Raw genomic sequence first — 19,917 nt, 5'->3', positions numbered from 1 at the left:
ATTAAAAGTGAGAAGTAAGGGCAAAAAAGGGATCTAGGATGATTCACGTGAGAAAGACACAATTTCATTCACACTACCAGATCCCTTGGTGTTCAAGTTGTGGTAGGTTTGGTAGAAAGAGATATGAGCAGGACATTGGTGCGTGAGTCCTGTCTTGCCCTATTAATTCATGTGAAATATTAGAATAATAATAATAGCAGCACACATTATAGCTGCTAATTTTTGAGTGCTGTCTTATACCAGATACCTTGCTTTTTCCTCTACATAAAATATTTCACTTAGTCCTTACAACAACCTTTCCCTAGCTTATAGATGATGAGAAAGGCTCAGAAATGCAGACTAATTGAGAGTCACACATTTAGTCAATGGAAGAACTGGGGTTTAAACTCAGATTTGTTTGATTTTAAGGCCATAGATATTAACCCCTATGCTGTACTGCCTCCTAAAAGAGTAGTTTTTTTTTTTAAGTAATTATTGAATTTACAGTTCAAAATACCCTTTCACATGTTGCCATTTAATTCTCAAGGAGTAGTCCCCATTCCCATTGATTCTTACACTGATGTTGTGATATAAAGAAGACTTATAATTATTTCCATTTTAAAGTTCAGGAAGGTGCTTCAAGTTTACTTGAATTATCAAGGTCACAAATATAAATGACAAAGCTGGAAATCAAAACGAAATCTTCTTGTCCCTACCTTATGATCTATGTAACAGATCAGACCATTGACTTAGTTGGTTGTCAGTTTCCTTATCAGTAAATCAGGGAAGGGTAGATTGAGTGGTTTATATTACATGATCCACCTTTTTAATAGTCTGTTGTTTTAAGTAACTTTCTGGCTTTTACATAATGAACCACTATTGTTAAGTTGCCTGGGAATTTCCTGACTGCATTCACTCATCATCCACATTCATTAACTTTTTTCACTTCTAACCTACAACATTTTGGCTACCTCCAACAATTTTCTGCCAACAACATCAAGGAAGTCACAAACGTTTGTGTAGTGGCATTTTTCTTCATGGTTCTTTTGTGTTTCTTATAGTGTCAAACAGTGATATCCACATCTTAGACTCTCATAATTTGTTTATATAAAATGTATTGAATGGAATGATTTAAAATTATAAGAAGAAGTGTAATACACATATATGATTATAATTCCACTAACTTACTTACTTTCTTCTTTCTTTCTTTCTTTCTTTCTTTCTTTCTTTCTTTCTTTCTTTCAGGCAGATTACCACATGCAGTGCCTCATTTGGGTGTGTCTGGGGTCTTGGAAGCTTGACTACCCTAAATTCTCCTACAAATGGACCCTGAGACCTTGTTTGGAGGTTCTAGCAGGGGAATGCAGCTACTCATATACCCTTGACCAAAGAATGTTCCTCCTCTATGGGGAAAGTCATCTTCCTTGACCGAGTGTGCAGCTCTGAGAGAGAAGTACATGGAGCAGTGAGGGAGGAAAGGGGACATATGCCTAGCCAGCCAGATCAGCTGAATGAACCCTGATGATCAATGGGGTGACACATGTCACAGCCAGATTATTTCACATCCTACACAAACTTTATTAATTGACTTTATTTTTATTACCTTTTTCAGTGAATTGCTTTGGTATCACATATATATGTGTATGTGTGCATACATATGTATATCTTTATTAAATATGTATATTTAATGAATTGAATAACTGAAGATAATAGAATAATTAAAGACTTTAGACAAGTGAAATTATCAGAGATATCATTTAAGATGATTAACCTAAAGGTCATGTGTTGGTTGATTGAATGGGAGAGATAGCGGAGGTAGGAAAGTAGGAAGTTAAAAAAAATAATCTTTGTAAAGTATAATGGGTGTTTGAGTTATAATCATGGCTCCCACTGCAGGGAAATAAAAAGAAGGTAAAAAATAATTGCAATAGATTACACTGATAAATACATACACACACACACACACACACACACACACACACACACACTGCTATATTGCAAGAAGTTACTGAAATACCTTGATGAATTTTAAAGTGGCTAGTTTAATTAATATCAGCAATCTAGATAATCCAGAAAACCCTTGATATTTAATAAAGTTACTCTGAACTCATCTTATGAAACACTAGTGATCACACTTAATTTAGTGAAACTTAATTTAAAGACATTGAGTTATCTGGAAAATTGGCTCAAATTTTCATTTCATTTGCATGTTTATACACTCTCAAAGTACATTATAAGTGTCATTTTTGGAAGGAGTGTATATATGTGAGTTTTCTATGAGTGAGAAGGGAGGAGGTGGGAAGAAGAAGAGGAGAGTTTTCATCTGAATATATTGGACTTCTAGGTTTTAGCAGTTTTTTTTACTCTTGTTGTGTATCTGACCAAATAGTTACTGCCTTTAACAAATTCATAAATCTTTTATTCCATATACATTCAGGAAGAACTAATACTTGTTCTGTATCTGGCAGAGGAATGAAATGAAATTAAACACTTTTTTAAAACATGATAATAAAGGGTATGTGGTGGCTCAGTCGGTTAAATGTAGACTCTTGATTTTGACTCAGGTTACGATCTCCCAGGTCATGAGTTTGAGCCCCTTGTTGGGCTGTGCACTGACAGCCTGGAGCCTGCTTGGGATTCTCTCCTCTCCTCTCTCTCTCTCTCTCTCTCTCTCTCTCTCTCTGTCCTTCCCCAGCTTGTGCTCTCTCTCTCTCTCAAAATAAATAAATTAACATTTAAAAAAAAAAAACGTTTGTTAAAAAAAATGAGTGTAATTAATAGACTTGTCCTCAAGCATTATGGGAAATCTCCATGGAGTGAATAGGTTGCCAACCCCTTGAGGTGATGTGTTCTGTGTAAATACTCAGGGTATTCTTACATGAGGTGATGCAGTCTTTACTCACAGGCTGGGTTGACCAGTGTTTCAGCCACTCCAAGTAAAATGTACTGAAGAACCAGGTGGAAACAGGGCATGGAAGAAACGGTGAGAACTTTGCCTGAAAGAGGCTGCTCCATGGGAGGGAAGTGTTTTCTGTGTATTTCAAAGAAGCCAGCTACCATCACAGACAATGCAGCAGAAAGATTTCCAGTGACTGAAGGAAAATCAGGCAAAAAAAAAAAAAAAAAAAAAAAAAAAAAAAAAAAGAATGAGTGAGCCCCAAATCAGTGTATAGGCCATAGTATTTCTTACACATTGACACTAGGAGATGTTTCCTCAACATTTTTTGCCCTGGGAATATCCAGATGCCCACTAACTGTGTTGACTATACTGTGACTATACTCCAGTCTGTCAAAAATAGCTGCTCTGACTCGCTATTTCCTGACTTACTGCTTAGATGGCCTCTGGAAAGTTATTTAACCTCATTATCACTTTCCTCAGCTCTAATATGGGGTTAGTGATGCTGACTTTGTAGGGTGACAATGAGATTTAAAGCAGAGACTATATTGGTATTATTATAACAGTTCCTGGTAGCAATAGGAACCAATTATTAAAAATAAAGCAATAGTTTTGAATTTTTGTCCTCAGATAAGATAGATTGGTTTTGATTATTTTTAAAATTTATATGAATCAAAAATAGTTTGGAGAAAATTTAAAATAAAATTATCTCTTCGTAAGGGTTGAATCATTTAAAAAATGGTTTTGAAATAATCTATAAGTATTTTCAGTCCTCAGTTTTCTGACATTTCTGTAATCTTTTCAGACAAAGTAAAGCAGCCATTAGAGAATTAAAATCTAGAAACTTTTGTTTAGAAAAAGAGATAGTAAAGGTGAATTAGCTAGTAAAGAGTGTAAATGGAAGCAATTATTCAAAAAGTAGCCTACCTCTTCTTTTCCTTTTACTCTTGAGGAATTAGCTACAGAAGTTTGGTTGAAAATGAGTAGGGATTTTGTTACAATTTTGTTACAGGTTATATCCACTGCAACCATTCCATTTCTCAATTTATCATTCATATTACTGGACTTAATCCCATCGTTAGAGCAGAGGCAGACTTTAGCTTGATGGAGTTTACTTGAAATTTAGAGATAGTCACATTTTGCTAACTTGCATAGAATTTCAGATAAGGCAAAGCTTTCAATTCAAAAAAATCAATCTAATGTTTAAATAGCTTAGTGTTTGTTTTGGTTGATAGAGAAACTGGTAGGTACATTTTTTGATTATATCTCAGCATTTAAATGTATCCATAAAGTCTGCTCTTTACTGAGACCCTGAGAAATAGAAGGTGTAAAAGGGCGGGGGGGGGGGGATATGAATAACAAAATATTTGAGGAATTTTTAATTCATTTTTATTTTAAATTAGTTCCATAAAGGCCCATTCATAGTGAAGTAGAGATTTTGGTTCTTTAAACAGCTCATATAAAAAGTTTGAATTTCAGATCTACTTTTATACTTTTCAGATTATCTACTTTTCAGATCACATTCACCACACAATTGCATTTATTTAGGTTACTTGGCACATTACAGACTCATCAGAAAAAGAGCTAATATGTCAATTCAATTTAATATTTACTCTCTTCTTGCTATATGCAAGGCAGTATATTAGGCACAGCTGAGGATACAGGATGAGAAAATATCTGTTCTTAGCCATTTAAGATTCATATTCGATTGGGGAATGTAGGAAAAACTTATTTCTAGTTGGGAAGGTGAGAGAAATAATTTTATGCTTTGAAGAAAGAAAGGCATCCATATGAAGAGGTGATGGCAGCATCATTGGCATGAGCAAAAGCACAGAGTTGTGAAGAGTCAGATTTTCAGAATAGTGAGAAACAAGTTATTTGGGAATCAAGGGACAAGATAGATTGAGGTCAGATCATAAGAGGCATTAAATATATTTTAAAGGAATTTCTAAATTACTCTGAAGATAATGGAATCATTGAAGATAGGAGACACAAGTGAAATGATTATAACTGTCATTTGGGATGATTACTCTAAAGGCTACATGCTAGTTCATAGGATGGGAGAGAGAGTGGAGGCAGAAGATAGTTAGGAAGTTTAAAAAATAATCTTGATAAAGTATAGTAGGGGCTTTAGTTATAATCAGGGCTCCCACTTCCAGGAAACATTGTGAATAGAAACATAAGATTCAATAGATTCCACTGATAAAACCATAGCAAGAGCAAGAAAGAAGCAGATGTCAACGTTGAATATGAGTCCAGTTGACTAGAAAGATGATAGTGCCAATAATATAAATAAGATCCATGATAGATAGGCATAACATGAATTTGATTTTGAGTTGAGTTGGAGATACAAAGAAATAATTTAAAGAGGAGTGCTCAGAAAACAATTGAAAATGTGAATCATAGGTCAGAAGCCTGGTTGAGTCAAAAGATAAAGATTAATGAATCATCTACATGGAATTGAAATTTAAGGTCAGGTGAAATTAAAAAATGGGGAGAGAAGAGAACATCTAAGCAATGCCTTCAGACATATTTGCATTTGGGGGCAAGAAAAAGAGCTAAAACCACTGAAAGAAAGGTCAGAAAGATGGGTAATCTCTAAAGGAAGTTTTCAAAGAAGAGGTTACACAAAACAGAACTTTTGATCTTTCCCTACTTCTTCATTCTTCCCCATCTCTTCCAGTACCTTCATGCACTCAAGGCAGAAATTTGGGATCCTCTGCCTTTCCCAAATATATTATTAAGTTATCCAGATTCTATTTGAAAATATACTGTGGGGGCGCCTGGGTGGCGCAGTCAGTTAAGCGTCCGACTTCAGCCAGGTCACGATCTCGCGGTCCGTGAGTTCGAGCCCCGCGTCGGGCTCTAGGCTGATGGCTCAGAGCCTGGAGCCTGTTTCCGATTCTGTGTCTCCCTCTCTCTCTGCCCCTCCCCCGTTCATGCTCTGTCTCTCTCTGTCCCAAAAATAAATAAACGTTGAAAAAAAATTTAAAAAAAAAAAAAGAAAAAAAAAAAAAGAAAATATACTGTGAATGAACCTGCTTCTCTTCATAGCTACTGTCATCATTGTAGTCCAAGTCATTATTATTTTGAAACCAGACTATGTGCAATAGCATGATTAATGGTCTTCCTATTTTCACTCTTGCCCACCTGTAATCTATTAAGCACCTAACATTCAGGGTGATCTTATATAAATGCAAATTCAATGTTACTCTTCTGCTTCAATTCCTTCTCTAGGTTTCCATACAGTTAAGATGAAATCCCAAATCTTTCACATGGTCTTTATGATCTTTCTTGTACTTATCGCTTCACTCTCATTGCTTGCTACTTTCTCCTCTCGGACCATTTTTCAGCCAATTTTTTTGTTCTTGACTATCTTAAACTCTTTCCCATCTTAGAGATTTTGCTTTGCTCTTCACTCTATCTGAAACATTTTTTCCTACTGTTTACTTGCCCAGTCTCACCATTGATATTCAGTATATTACTGAAAATCCTAGCCAAAACAATTAGGCAAAAAGAAGAAATAAGAGTCATTCAAAGCAGGAAAAAAGTAAATAATTTGTTTGATTTCATATGTAGAAAATACTAAAGAATACATACACACAAATTGTTAGAATTAATCAACAAGTTCAGTAAAGTTTCATGATACAAAATCAACATAAAAAATCACTTGTGTTTCTACAAACTAACAATAAACTATTTGAAAAAGAAATTAAGTGGGGTGCTGGGTGGCTCAGTAGATTGAACATCTAACTCTTGATTTGGGTTCAGACCATGAACCCAGGGTCATGGAATTGAGCCTCATGTCAGGCTCTGTGTTGAGCATGGAACCTACTTGGGACTCACTCTCTCTCTCTCTCTCTCTCTCTCTCTCTCCCTCCCTCCCCCTCTCCCTCTGCCCTTCTCCCCCACTCACACATTCTCTTCTCTAAAATAAAAAAAAAAAGAAAGAAAGAAAAGAAATTAAGAGAATGATCCCATTTATAATAACAACAAAAAGAATAAAATACTTTGGAATAAATTTAACCAAAGTGACAAAAGACTTATACACTGAAAGCTCTAAAACATGGATCAAAAAAATTGGAGTTGGTATAAATAAATAGAAAGACATCATATGTTCATGGATTGGAAGAATTAATATTGTTAAAATATCCATATTACCTAAAGTGATCTATAAATTCAATTCAATCTTCATTAAAATCCCAATGACATTTTTTTATAGACACCAAAGTCAACAATTCTAAAATTCATATGTAACCACAAAAGACCCCAAATAGCCAAAGTAATTTTAAGCAAGAACTACCCTGGTGCCCTCACACTTCCTGATTTTGAAATATATTACAAATGTACAAAAACCAAAGCAATATGGTATTGGTATAAAAACAGACATATAGACCAATGGAACAGAATAGAGAACCCAGAAATAAACCCATGCGTATGTGGTTATCTGATCTTTGACAAAGGTGCCAGAAATATACAATGGGGATAAGATAGTCTCATGTGGTATTGGGAAAACAGAATATCTACCTGCAGAAAAAATGAAATTTGACCTTTATCTTATATCACACAAAAAATTAAATGAAAATGGATTAGACTTAAATATAAGACCTGCAACTGTAAAACTCCTAGAAGAAAATATAGAGGAAAAGCAATGGTCTTGGTGATTTCTTTGACATGATACCAAAAGCACAAGGCACAAAAAAAAAAAAAAAAAAAAAAGCAAAATTGACAAATGGGACTACATCAAAGTAAAAAGCTTTTTCATAACAAAGGAAACAAAATGAAAAGGAAATCTATGAAAAGGGTGAAAGTATTTGCAAACCGCGTATCTGATAAAGAGTTAAAACCCAAAATATGTAGAGAACTTCTACAACTCAATGTAAAAAAACTCAAATAATCTGATTTAAAAATGGGCAAAGGAACTGATCAGACACTTATCCAAAGACAGAAAAAGTCAACAGGTATATGAAAAGGTACTCAACATCACTAATCATCAGACAAATGCAAATCAAAACTACAATGAGATATCAGCTTACACCAGTCAAGACAGCTATTATGAAAAACAGAAGATAACAAGTGTTGGTAAGGGTGTGGAGAATAAACTGGTATAGCCACTATGGAAAACAATATGGAGATTCACAAAAATTAAAAAAGGAACTACCGTATGATCTAGCAATCCCAACTCTGGGTATATATCCAAAGGAATTGAAATCAGAATCTTGAGATATCTCCATTTTCATGTTCACTGCAGCATTATTCACAATAGTCAAGACACGGATGCAAACTAAATGTCCATGAATGGGAAAATGGATAAAGAAAATGTGTCATAGACATGCAACAGAATATTATTCAATCTTAAAAAAGAGAGAAATCCCACCATTTGTGTAATGTGAATGAACCTGGAGATCATTACACTATGTGAAATAAACCAGACACAGAATGACAAATACTACATAATATCACATATATGTGCAATATAAAATAATCATGCTATGAGCTTAAAGAGGCAGAGAGTAGAATGAAGTTGCCATGGTCTGGAATGAGGAAGATATGGGAAAGTATTTGTCAAAGGGTACAAAGTTTCAGTTATTCTAGGTGAGGAAGTCCTGGAGATCTATCATACAACATAGTGCCTATAGTTTATAATACTCTGTTGCATACTTAAAATTTACTAAGAAGACAGAGCTTGTGTTCTTATCACACACAAAAAATTATAATTAGTATCTATATATTTTATTTTATAAATATAATTATATTTTATCACCTATAATAAATATTATACATAATAAATAATATATTTTAGAAGTCTAATATATGCTTTATATTATTATTACAAATTAATAAATAAAGAAGGCAGAAGGAAACTTTTAGAGATGATCTACATGTGTATGGCATAGATTATGTGATGGATTCATAGACGTATACTTATCTCCAAACTCATCAAACTGTAACCATTATATATGTACAGCTTCTGTGGGTCAATCGTACCTCAATAAAGTTTTTTTTAAAAAGAGACTTATTGGATTATTTTAGGAGGATCCAACAATATTGTAATTAATAGGAGTTGAAAACAAAATTAGAGAGAAAATGAAGGAGAGGAAATTCTATTTTAAAAATAAAAGAAAATTTCTCTGATTGAGAGAACAATGAGAATACCTGGTGAATAGTGTGATGGTTGAAAAGACCTTTACCAGGGCACAATAACATGGCAACTTAGAATATCACTTATAGAACACTCCACTTAGGAAAAGAGGTCATAAACACAGGAAAGAGCATCGGAAGGGCACGAGGCCTTTCAACAGTCCTTCAGGTGTGTGGATCACAATAGAGCAATAGCTTTAAAATTCTGAAGAAGGGTGCCTGGGTGGCTCAGTCGGTTGAGCAGTCGATTGAGCAGTCGGTTGAGCAGACCTTGATTTCAGCTCAGGTCATGGTCTCATAGTTTGCAGGTTCCAACCCCACATCTGGCTCTGTGCTGAGAGTGTGGAGCCTGCTTGGATTCTCTCTCTGTTGCTCTCTCTCTCCTCTCCCTGCCTTTCTTTCTCTCTCTGTCTCAAAATAAATAAGTAAACTTAAAAAAATTAAAAATAAATAAATAAAATTTTGAAGAAAAATTCTTCTCAACCTACAGTTCTATGTACAGTGAATTAATCAAGGGTAAGGGTAAAAAGAAGGCTTTTCAAGCCATATAAATTCTTGGAAAACTTGCTTCCCATATACCTTTCATAGGAAGTTGCTAAAAGATAAATGGTAATGAAAAAGGAAGTAAGTCAAGAAAGAGGAAGAGGTAATTAGAAATCTAACAAGAAAGAGCACCATGCTGCTGTTCCTAAGGGCCACAGTCAAGACAGAATGAGGACATAGAAGTCTGTGAGAAGATCACCAGAGGAAAAAGAGCCTTTAGTATATTATTTTATATGTTTTAGCACTGGGACAAAGCTGGTGATGGAATGATGAAATTGGTAGAGCAGTTTGAGAATTAACAAAACAATTTGGGGGGCACCTGGGTGGCTTACTCGGTTATGTGTCTGACTTCAGCTCAGGTCATGATCTCGTGGTTTGTGAGTTTGAACCCCATGTTGGGTTCTGTGCTGACAGCTAGGAGCCCAGAGCCTGTCCAGGCTGTTTAAAAACACAAATAATTAAAAAAATTTTTTGATGTGTTTTATTTTATTTTTAAGAGAGAGAGAGAGAGAAGGAGAGAGAGCATGAGCAGGGAAAGGGCAGAGAGAGAGGGAGACACAGGATCTGAAGCAGGTGCTTGACTCTGAACTGTCAGCACAGAGCCCCATGCAGGGCTTGACTCACAAACTGTGAGATCATGACCTGAGCTGAAGTTGGACGCTTAACCAACTGAGCCACCCAGGTGCCCCTCATATACTTTTAAATATAGAAAATAAATGTTTATATAAGACAATTTGATTCTTTGATTTTGCCATGAGTGTGTGTGTGTGTGTGTGTGTGTGTGTGTGTGTGTAAAACTGATTGCTGATTTAAATAAAAATATTCTATAATCATATTATTTAGCAATATTAACTTATACAAACAACACCTAAAGATCTGCCTCTGGGAACCTTGACTGGATGGTGGAGAAAGCCAGAGCTAGAGACCGGTACTTACTATTATAAGGCTTTCAGTATTATTTGTTTACTAACCTACACGTTTCCCTGAATCAAAGATAAATTCAACTATAAGAAGAAACACTTTTTTATGTATCATTGAGATAGGAAGAAATGCTTATGTAACACAATTTCAGAGATGACTTTAGACATATATATGGTATTGCCGTGGACTGAATTATGTTCCTTCAAAATTCATTTATTGATGTCCTAACCTCCAATGTGACTATTTGAATACAGGTTTTTAGAGAGCTAATTAAGGTTAAAAGAAGTCAGAAGGGTGGGGCCCTAATCCAATAAAACTAGTGTCCTTAGAAGAAGAGGAAAAGACATGATGTCTGTGCATGAGTAAAGGAAAGGCCATATGAAGACATATCGAGAACAGGGCCATCTGCAAGTCAAGAATAGAGGCCTCAGGAAAAACCAAATCTTCCTACACCTTGATCTTGGACTTTTACCATCCAGAACTGTGAGAAAAAAATTTCTGTTATTTAAGCCACCTTAATAAGCCACCTGTGGTATTTTGTTATGGCAGCTATAGCAAACTAATGCAGGTATGTTCAGGCATTACATAAAAATTCAGTTGTTCAAATTGCACGAATTATATTGTCCATGATAATCATGTCAACTGTAAAGAAAGTGTTGAGGTAGGTAAGAATAAGTTTTCAAACTTTCTTGTTTTAGAATTTGAATTCTATGAGAATCTTCTATGATACTCTTCATCCTCACTAATTTAGGATCATTCAGAGAAAAAAACATCATGTCCGCCCCCTCACTACTCTTTTTTGGTTATCTCCTTGTACTATGTAAAAAAGGTTATATTTTATTCAGAAAAGTTTATAACATTAGAGGCAATAGCTTAGACAAGATATTAGCAATTTTTTTCTGTAAAGGCTCAGTAATAAACATTTTAGATTTTGTAAGGCAAAGGGCAAAATTTTGGAGATACGTCTGCAACAAGAGATAGAATATGTTTCTACAAATTTTCTATTGATGAAATTCAAAATAATAATTCTTTTGGGGAGGTGATGGAATTTCACTTAATTGGTGTTTCGTTATCGTTTCTTAGGGCACCTGGTGGCTTAGTCAGTTAAGCGTCTGACTCTTGATTTCAGCTCAGGTCACGATTTCATGGTTTGTGAGTTTGAGCCCTGCTTTGGGCTCTGTGTTGACAGCGTGAAGCCTGCTTGGGGTCCTCTCTCTCTCTCTCTCTCTCTCTCTCTCTCTGCCCCTCCCCTGCTCTCTGTCTCTCTCTCACACAAAATAAATAAATAAACATTAAAAAATTTTTAAATGTTATTGTTTCTTATCATGAGATGAATAGCAAATGTTCATCTGTGAAAATAATTCTTAGTTTGCAGGCAGTGTAAAAACAAATGGTGGGCCAGATTTGGCCCTGGATTAGTCATCAGCTTTTATTGTCTACTCTGGCCTGACGAGAAATTGGGGCAGTTTTCCCTGGGCTCCTGCTCCCTGTACACAGGCATGAAGCACAACAGAGTGGTCTTTTGGTCTCTTTCTCTGTCCTTGATACTCAAAGAGTAGTCTCTGGCCAGCAGCGCTTGGTATTACTTGGGAACTTGCTAGACACACAGAATCTCCAGCTCCATCCTAGAAGGACTGAATCAGATCTGTGTTTAAATAAGAACCTCAGAGATGCCAGTACACATTAAATTTTGAGAAGTATGACTCTAGCATAAAGCACTATGAGACCTAATGTAGCAAAATCCAATGAAAGACGGTTCTCCAGACAATTTTGAGCAAAACACAAATATTTAACTCATTTACCCAGATATTTTAGGGCAAAGCATATTTTTACCTGAAGGATCTAGATAACTACATTTGCTTTTTATTTGCCACTGCTCTCTGATGCTAGTGAAAAATGACTTTCTTAAAATTCAAAACAAAGTTTGATTCTAACCTAAATTTAATCCATTCCATTTTATTCTTAACTTGTATGAGATCATAACTCGTCTGAAGCACAGTGCAGTTTATCAGAATGTACACATTTAAAACTTCTAGCAGATCTGTATTTACAAGATAAAGCACATGGTTCCAAAGGAGATATTATATTCAGATAAATAATGTATGTTTTAATATTGGCTGTGTGGTTGTAGACAAGTCCATAAGAGTCTTGAAGCTCTTATAGTTTATTCTATTATCCTGCCATGTAATAATTTTCCAAATTAGACAACAATGAAATAAAGGAAAGTCAGAATTTATTCAAACATTGCCATTTCACACTGAAGCAAAATCTAATACTAAAAAACAGATATGTTAAGTTTCTTCAGTTATTGGTTAAATTTACTGACTGAGGAAACTATGGGTGTTTTTTTATGGGTATTCTGATATATGAGTCTCTGATATGTAACACAACTGTGTGTATGAAATTCTATTGAGCCTTGATCCATGATTTTGGCAAATTTCCAGAATAAGAAATTTGCTCATGTGAGGACATACTGGTGTCCATAAACCACTCTCACAGAGACAACTATAATTTTATTGTCATATGTATCTTTTGCCTTTGCAGAAGATATTACTTACCCACTGTAAGAATGGCATGTTTTTTACATTTATTGTTCCTATTACTGGTATGTTCCTATATTTGAATTGAGCTACTCATATTGTGTCTTTTATTGCTCTGTAGACCACTGGAACTCAATTCAGGAGATTCAGCTTCAGTTTGTGTTTTAATTTCTAAGTATGGAGCAGGTAACTCATTATATAGAGATCAGATATACACATGTATCTATTAAGATATCAATTATCACTTCAGATGGTGTATTAGATGGTCTATGTTACCTCAAATATAATCCATTGTTGATGTCCACTCTAAAGGTAAGAACGTGAGAACATTAATGTGTGTTATTTTTTTTTTTAGAGAGAGAGAAAGAGAGCATGAGTGGGGAAGAGGGGCAGAGAATCTTAAGCAGGCTCCACACCTAATGTGGAGCTTGATCCCACGACCCTGGGTTATTTAAAAAAAATTTTTTTTAAATGTTTATTCATTTTTTGAGAGAGAGAGAGAGACAGATCATGAGTGGGGGAGGGGCAGAGAGAGAGGGAGACACAGAATCTGAAGCAGGCTCCAGGCTCTCAGCTGTCAGCAGAGAGCCTGATGTGGAGCTCAAACTCATGAACCGTGAGATCATGACCTGGCCAAAGTCGGATGCTCAACTGACTGAGCCACCCATTTATGAAACAAATGAACAATCGAATGAATGAATTATTCAGGCTAGATATTGATACATTACTTCTTTTAGTATTTACAGTTCCTCTCATCAGGTATTTTCAATGAGTATGTACTGTGATTGTTTTGAAAAACATGCATCAGTTCTAAAACTACAACAACAAAAATGTGGTTTTGCTAAAATAATCCTACTTTCAATGAAGGTGATTGGACCCCTGACTCAATTTTTAATTTATCAAGCGCTTTGGCTCCAGTCAGAAAAGGAGTCTTTTATCACTGCTAATTATTAGAACAAGTAGAGTCACTGGTTATGTAAAAAGTGACCAAAACCTTGGCTGTCCCTACATCATAAAGGACTTGGAGTTAATTTGAATTTTCAAGTTTTTATTTTAAGGAGCAAGTTCTGGGAGATATTTGAATATACTTCATCCACATTTCAAATTAAATGTTATTTAAAAGCCAAGATAATTGCTACCTACTGTGTTGCACACTTCTGCTTTATGTAAGACTTAATAACAATCTTAATTAGGCTAATTTTAGTCAGATTAATACTTGTGTATGTCAGCACTAACTACTAAATACCACATACTGCAGGATTTTAATTAATGCTAAGGAAAGGAAATACTCACAGTGTAAACATTTTTGAACTGAAAAAGGCTAAAATGAAGTACGTCCAATTATGACGAGGATAAATCACAATATCCCTGATTTTAGATTTTAGGTAAATTAAGGTTGACTTTTAAACAGATACATCTGCTCACATGTCGTGTTAGGAAGATACAGGGGAAGATATTAGGAAGATAAAACTCAGAGCGTATCAAGCCTTTGCCTTTCACAGTTCCGGAAGGGTTGGCGATTTTTTAGTACTGTGATATACTTTTTGATGGCTGTAGGTGATAAACTCAAGACTGTCGTATCTTGAATCAGAAACCCTTCTTTCGTTGCATTGTTTATGAGCTAGATAGAGAAAGTAATTTATTTCATTTTTTTTTTCCTTTATTAAATTTCTAGCTTGACCAACTGAGATTTCCCCATCCCTCACCCTTGTCCTGGGCTGTGATGATCCACGTCAAACATGAGGCATCTGCACTGTCTGTACCATCTGCCTCCTACAGTAGGACAGTCCCTTTAAGGGGAATGACTGGATGTGGAAGAGAGTGGGGTGTCTAAGCAGTAACTGCCCGATGTAGTGATGAAAGGATTTTTTTCATTCACATCACAGCCTTAATTAGAAATAGCAGTAAGGATTCCAAATTAACAATGGTAATGTAACTACTATAATCTAGCAGTCATTTATAGCTTGTAAGTAGAATAATAATAATAATAATAATAATAATGCAATGGCCTTAGAATTAGAAGACTTGAATTCAAATGGAACTTACTCTCTTTGAGACTCTTGATTTATTAAATGGCGGTTTAACATGAGGCTAAATGGGATATGTATAGGAAGTGCCTAGGTTCAAATTAGGAATTCATACATATTTGTTCACAATGTATGTACTTATATATTTCACTCACATTTTCAAGGAACTTGGGTTTAAAGTGAAAGGAAATTTTAATATTAGACTAACTCAATTATGTACATTACCACAAAAAAATGTACCCAAGACTTGTGCTTGTATGTCCTGATAAAACTTGTTAATCTTCCATAATCATAAGCAGAAATATGGAGAACTTAAGCAAACATCTAGTTTTAAAAATGCATATCATCACACTTTTTTTATACTCCCATAGCAAAATATTATGCAAATAAATGAACAAGTATGTAAATGAACAAATGAATGGAGCCTGGCTTAGAAACAACTGAATTCAGTATGCTGTACTCAAAGGAACATATCTTAGTTGTTTTTTTTTTTTTTTAATGAGTGTAGTTTTTCCTTTTTTCCCATCCAACAAGTCTGCTACCAATCTTGAAGGGGAATATTTAGTTCATATACATGAGATACGTTAGATAACTCTGCCTAACTGTCCTCCATCCATAAAAAACATACCCTTTTTAAAGAATAGACATGATTAAATATGCAAGAGTGGAGAATTGTCCAAGAGAAATTTGCTCATATTTAAAGTGAATTTAAGATATCTTATTTTCAGGAAGGACTTCTAACGTAGTTCTTTCAGCCATGTTGCATAGCATATTTTCCTAAAATGGCCCAATTTTTTTTTAATTAGTAATTAAGCATAATTTGGGAGCCCAGACTGGTTTTACGTTATACTAGACAAGACTGCCAAAGTTTTTGGCATTTTGCAATATAAATGTATCCCCATTTTGTCCTGTATTCATTCTGTTTTAATAGTGTACTTGCTGAAGGTATGTACAATCTCTTGTTTCTTGTTTTATCTTGAAATAGTGTTGGGCATTCACTAAATATTGGTTTTGGAATTTCTACATTGGCAAACCAAAAAGCACTTTTTAAGATTTAAGGATTGTCAAAACCTATTAAGATGTATAGTTTGCCTAAACCTATTACAATAAATAATGTTGGGGTTAGCCTCTTAAGAACTAAATCAAAAAAAGGTTATTTGCTAAAGGCCTCTATAACTGGAGATAACAAAATAAACCAAGGTAAATTACAAATCTACCTTGACATGTGATCTGAAGTGATCTTGTCGATGGCTTTGGTAAATAACAGGAAGCGTGCTCCCTAAAAGTAACTTCTACAAACAGAGAAACAGCCGAAAAATATAGTAACGGATTACTAAAAGGCTGCATGGTCTCCACCGATCTCTAAAGAGGAAGAATTATTAATAAAAATAGGTTAACCAAGAGAAGAGAATCTTCTAGATGCCTGACCCTGAATAGCTCAATGGAGTTATTTCTTAAGTAGACACTAAAACATTAGGTTACCATCATATGATATTTCTTAAGAGTTTAAAGTGCCTTTGCTTTCTGTTTATGCCCACCAATTAGGCCTGTCCCCTACACATGATGATTCAATACTAGTTAACATTTATAGAACTTTCACTATGTGTCAGGATATGCTTCAGGCACTGATGTCATTCAGAGTGATTCTGAAAGTCTTCCAGAACAAAGGGACCCCAAATTTATGGAGGATATGCCCCTCAGTGAACGAAAAGAAGTAAACTAGAGGACAAGAAAGGTTAAGTGGATTTTCAAGGTCGCCCACGTCTAGCTTAGCCACAGAGCACAGGCTGAGACCCAGATCTCCTGTTCTGGGGTTCAGCCTGGTTTTGCTGTACCAATGCCTCTTCCTGTTTCATGGCAGTGCTTGAGGGACACGAGCAAGGCAGAGGAGAGTGTGATCTGAACGGTCTTCATCTCCTTCTCTCCCACTGCAGTCGGAGAAATTTTGTTTTATGGTTCTACTGATTGTGTTCTGGGTAAGATAACCTAATTTTTTTTTCACTTTAAAAAATGAGAGTAGAACTTTAGTGTTCTCACCATAACAACAAGAAAGCAGCAGTAATGTGAGGTAAAGGATGAGTTAACTAACCTTATTGCAGTAAACGCTTTGCAATATATCGATGTATCAAATCATTACATTGCGCACCTCAAATTTACACAATCTTATATGTCAAGTGAGCTGGAAGATCAATAAAACTGGAAAAAATGTTTGAAAATTATTGCTATATGCCTTACTATTTGAATAAGTGTTATGAGAAGCTGTGAGTCGCAGTACTAATCTTTAGGAAATTTTGCTACTGGTTCACAGGCTAATGCCTCCCAAGTTCAGCCAGACATTATTTTTGGGTTTCATTACCTGTGTTAATTTTTTAAAGCTTGTTTGTTAATTAATTAAATAATTTTAACTATTTAGTTTTGAGAGAGAGATTGAGAGAGAGACAGCATGAACGAGCATGAGGGGGGGAGGGGAATGAGAGAGGGAGACAGAAGACCCAAAGCAGGCTCTGTGCTGACAGCAGAGAGCCCAGTGCAGGGCTTGAACTCACAAACTGTGAGATCATGACCTGACCCAAAGTCAAGAGTTGCACACTTAACTGACTGAGCCACCCAGGCACCCCTTCCTGTGTTAAGTTTTAAAAACATAGTCAGCACTGATTTAGAAATAAAGACTGCCTCAATTGAGGAAAGATTGGCCATTCGGTGGTCTTGGAAGTTTCATCATGCCTTTATATCAGCTGTGTCCTCTGAGGAGGTATAAAAGGATGGGAAGAAAATGGGGCACTGATGTCCGCAGAGAGACTTGAGAAGCTGCATGTTATGACTCTTGCATTCACTTTCCTCCCAATTTGTCAAAATCAGTCTCTACTCCACAACATATAGCTAGCTTAGACCTTAGCAGAGTGTTGTTTATTTTACAAAGTTGCAAACAATTCACCTGAGATGGTCAGTTGTACTTACTAATGCATGCCAACAGAAATGATCCATCTCTCTTAGACGGAAAGAGGTAGGTACTGAAGTACTCCACAAAAGGAGCCAGAATTAGTAGGGGGAGAATGCTGACGACATTCATTGCTGCAATTGGCAGGAGAAATCCATCCAAATTCAGGTTAGAATTCATGGTCTGCACATAATATCCTGAAGGAATCTGTATTTGAGGGGGAAAGGAACTGGCATCAAGATAGTGATTTAACTTTGCAGACAGAATCCTGCAGATGATGTCCTTGCCCCTTGCACATACTCTGGGGCAGATGAGCTGGATGTTCCCCAGATCTTCAACGTCCCAACTATGAGCTGAGAAAAGGCAGTATGAGTTCTATTTAGTCTTTGACAATACTACCGATTCTTTATGGAGGAAGCTTTTGTCCTTCAGTCTAACTTCTTACTTCTCCTATGGAAAGTGCTTAGGATGACACATAAGAAATCAAATGACGTATAAAAATATATAATTTTGCATATAAACAAATAGACTTTTTTTCCCAAACAACAAACTAAAAACCAGTAGAAAGTATTAAGGATGTTTCTTTTTAACCTGATGAAAAAAATTGGGGGCTAGAAAAAAAATCCTTCAAATAGCATGTAGTCTGGTGACAAAATAGATAGGAATGATTTTTACTAAGAAGAGGGGCCCAGGGTAGAAACACAGCACTCGTAGCAGGTTGTCTTTGTGGGTTCCTTGGACTGGTTTCACTTCTACAATGAGAAGAGAACACAAAAAAAGAGAAAAAATATATACTTGTGTTTACACTCTCGTTTTTTTTTTTTTAATTTTTTTTTGAACTTTTTAATTTATTTTTGGGACAGAGAGAGACAGAGCATGAACGGGGGAGGGGCAGAGAGAGAGGGAGACACAGAATCGGAAACAGGCTCCAGGCTCTGAGCCATCAGCCCAGAGCCCGACGCGGGGCTCGAACTCACGGACCGCGAGATGGTGACCTGGCTGAAGTCGGACGCTTAACCGACTGCGCCACCCAGGCGCCCCTACACTCTCGTTTTAAACTAAGTATGTGACACTGGAGGACCACAAAGGGAGCTGCATGAAAAAGATCTGCATAATAAACTAGCGGATAAGAAATGAAAACACAAACAAAAACCCCCCAAAACCAAAAAGCAAAAACAAAGAAAACTTCTACCCCATCCCAAACACTCAGTGTAGTGTCCGAATTTCTTCAGTTTTAAAATAACCCTGGGACACCTGGGTGGCTCAGTTGGTTAAGTGTCCGATTTCAGCTGGGATCATGATCTCACGGTTCATGAGTTCGAGCCCCGCGTCGGACTCTGTGCTGGCAGCTCGGAGCCTGGAGCCTGCTTAGGATTCTGTGTCTCCCTCTCTCTCTGCCCCTCCCCTGCTCATGCTCTGTCTCTGTCTCTCTCTGAAAAATAAACACTAAAAAAAAATTTAAATAACCCTAATAATTTTCACTGAAAGCCTAACCCTAACTTGGAGCCTGTTCACATGTTCCAAACCTCTTGTTAATAAGCACAGTGTCACAGGAAAGAGGGCGTCTCTTCACTTTTCTAGTTTGTGAACTTTGTTGCAATCACTCACTATTATCATTCATAGTGCATAGTATTTCTTTAATTCCCACTGGAACACAAAGCTGCTAAGTGGCTTGGAGAGGAAGTCACCCCAAATCTTGTCCTTAAGAAATGGATTCTCCAAACCATTTTTCTGGCCGTGCATTCACTGCAGTAAGAGTTCGGCCTTATCGCTGTATTGGGAGAACAGCACTACTCAAATACCCGAATGATAACTTCCTGTTTGAAACTTTCACTGACTCCTTCTCTGTTATCAATTGCACTATTTCAGAGGGCAGAAGAGTCAGAGTCATAAGTGCAGCTGTTAACGAGCCCACCGCTTGTAAAATGAGCC

The 19,917-nt window shown here is 36.1% G+C and overlaps 1 protein-coding gene across 1 annotated transcript in view; it reads right to left on the bottom strand.

The window, feature by feature from the left end:
* Positions 1-19,917, bottom strand: part of SLC15A5 (solute carrier family 15 member 5) — an 88,579-nt gene that overhangs the window by 34,546 nt on the left and 34,116 nt on the right. The window contains exons 5-6 of the mRNA XM_040488810.1: positions 18,006-18,192; positions 2,883-3,071 (exon numbers count right to left, since the gene is read on the bottom strand). Of these exons, the coding sequence (XP_040344744.1) occupies positions 2,883-3,071; positions 18,006-18,192 (376 nt within the window). The remainder of the gene's footprint in view (positions 1-2,882; positions 3,072-18,005; positions 18,193-19,917) is intronic.

Source organism: Herpailurus yagouaroundi, unplaced genomic scaffold (genome assembly GCF_014898765.1).
Source record: "Herpailurus yagouaroundi ecotype Mexico unplaced genomic scaffold, PumYag 166, whole genome shotgun sequence".
Taxonomy (NCBI): Eukaryota; Metazoa; Chordata; class Mammalia; order Carnivora; family Felidae; genus Herpailurus; species Herpailurus yagouaroundi.
This window is presented reverse-complemented; position numbering and strand designations above follow the sequence as displayed.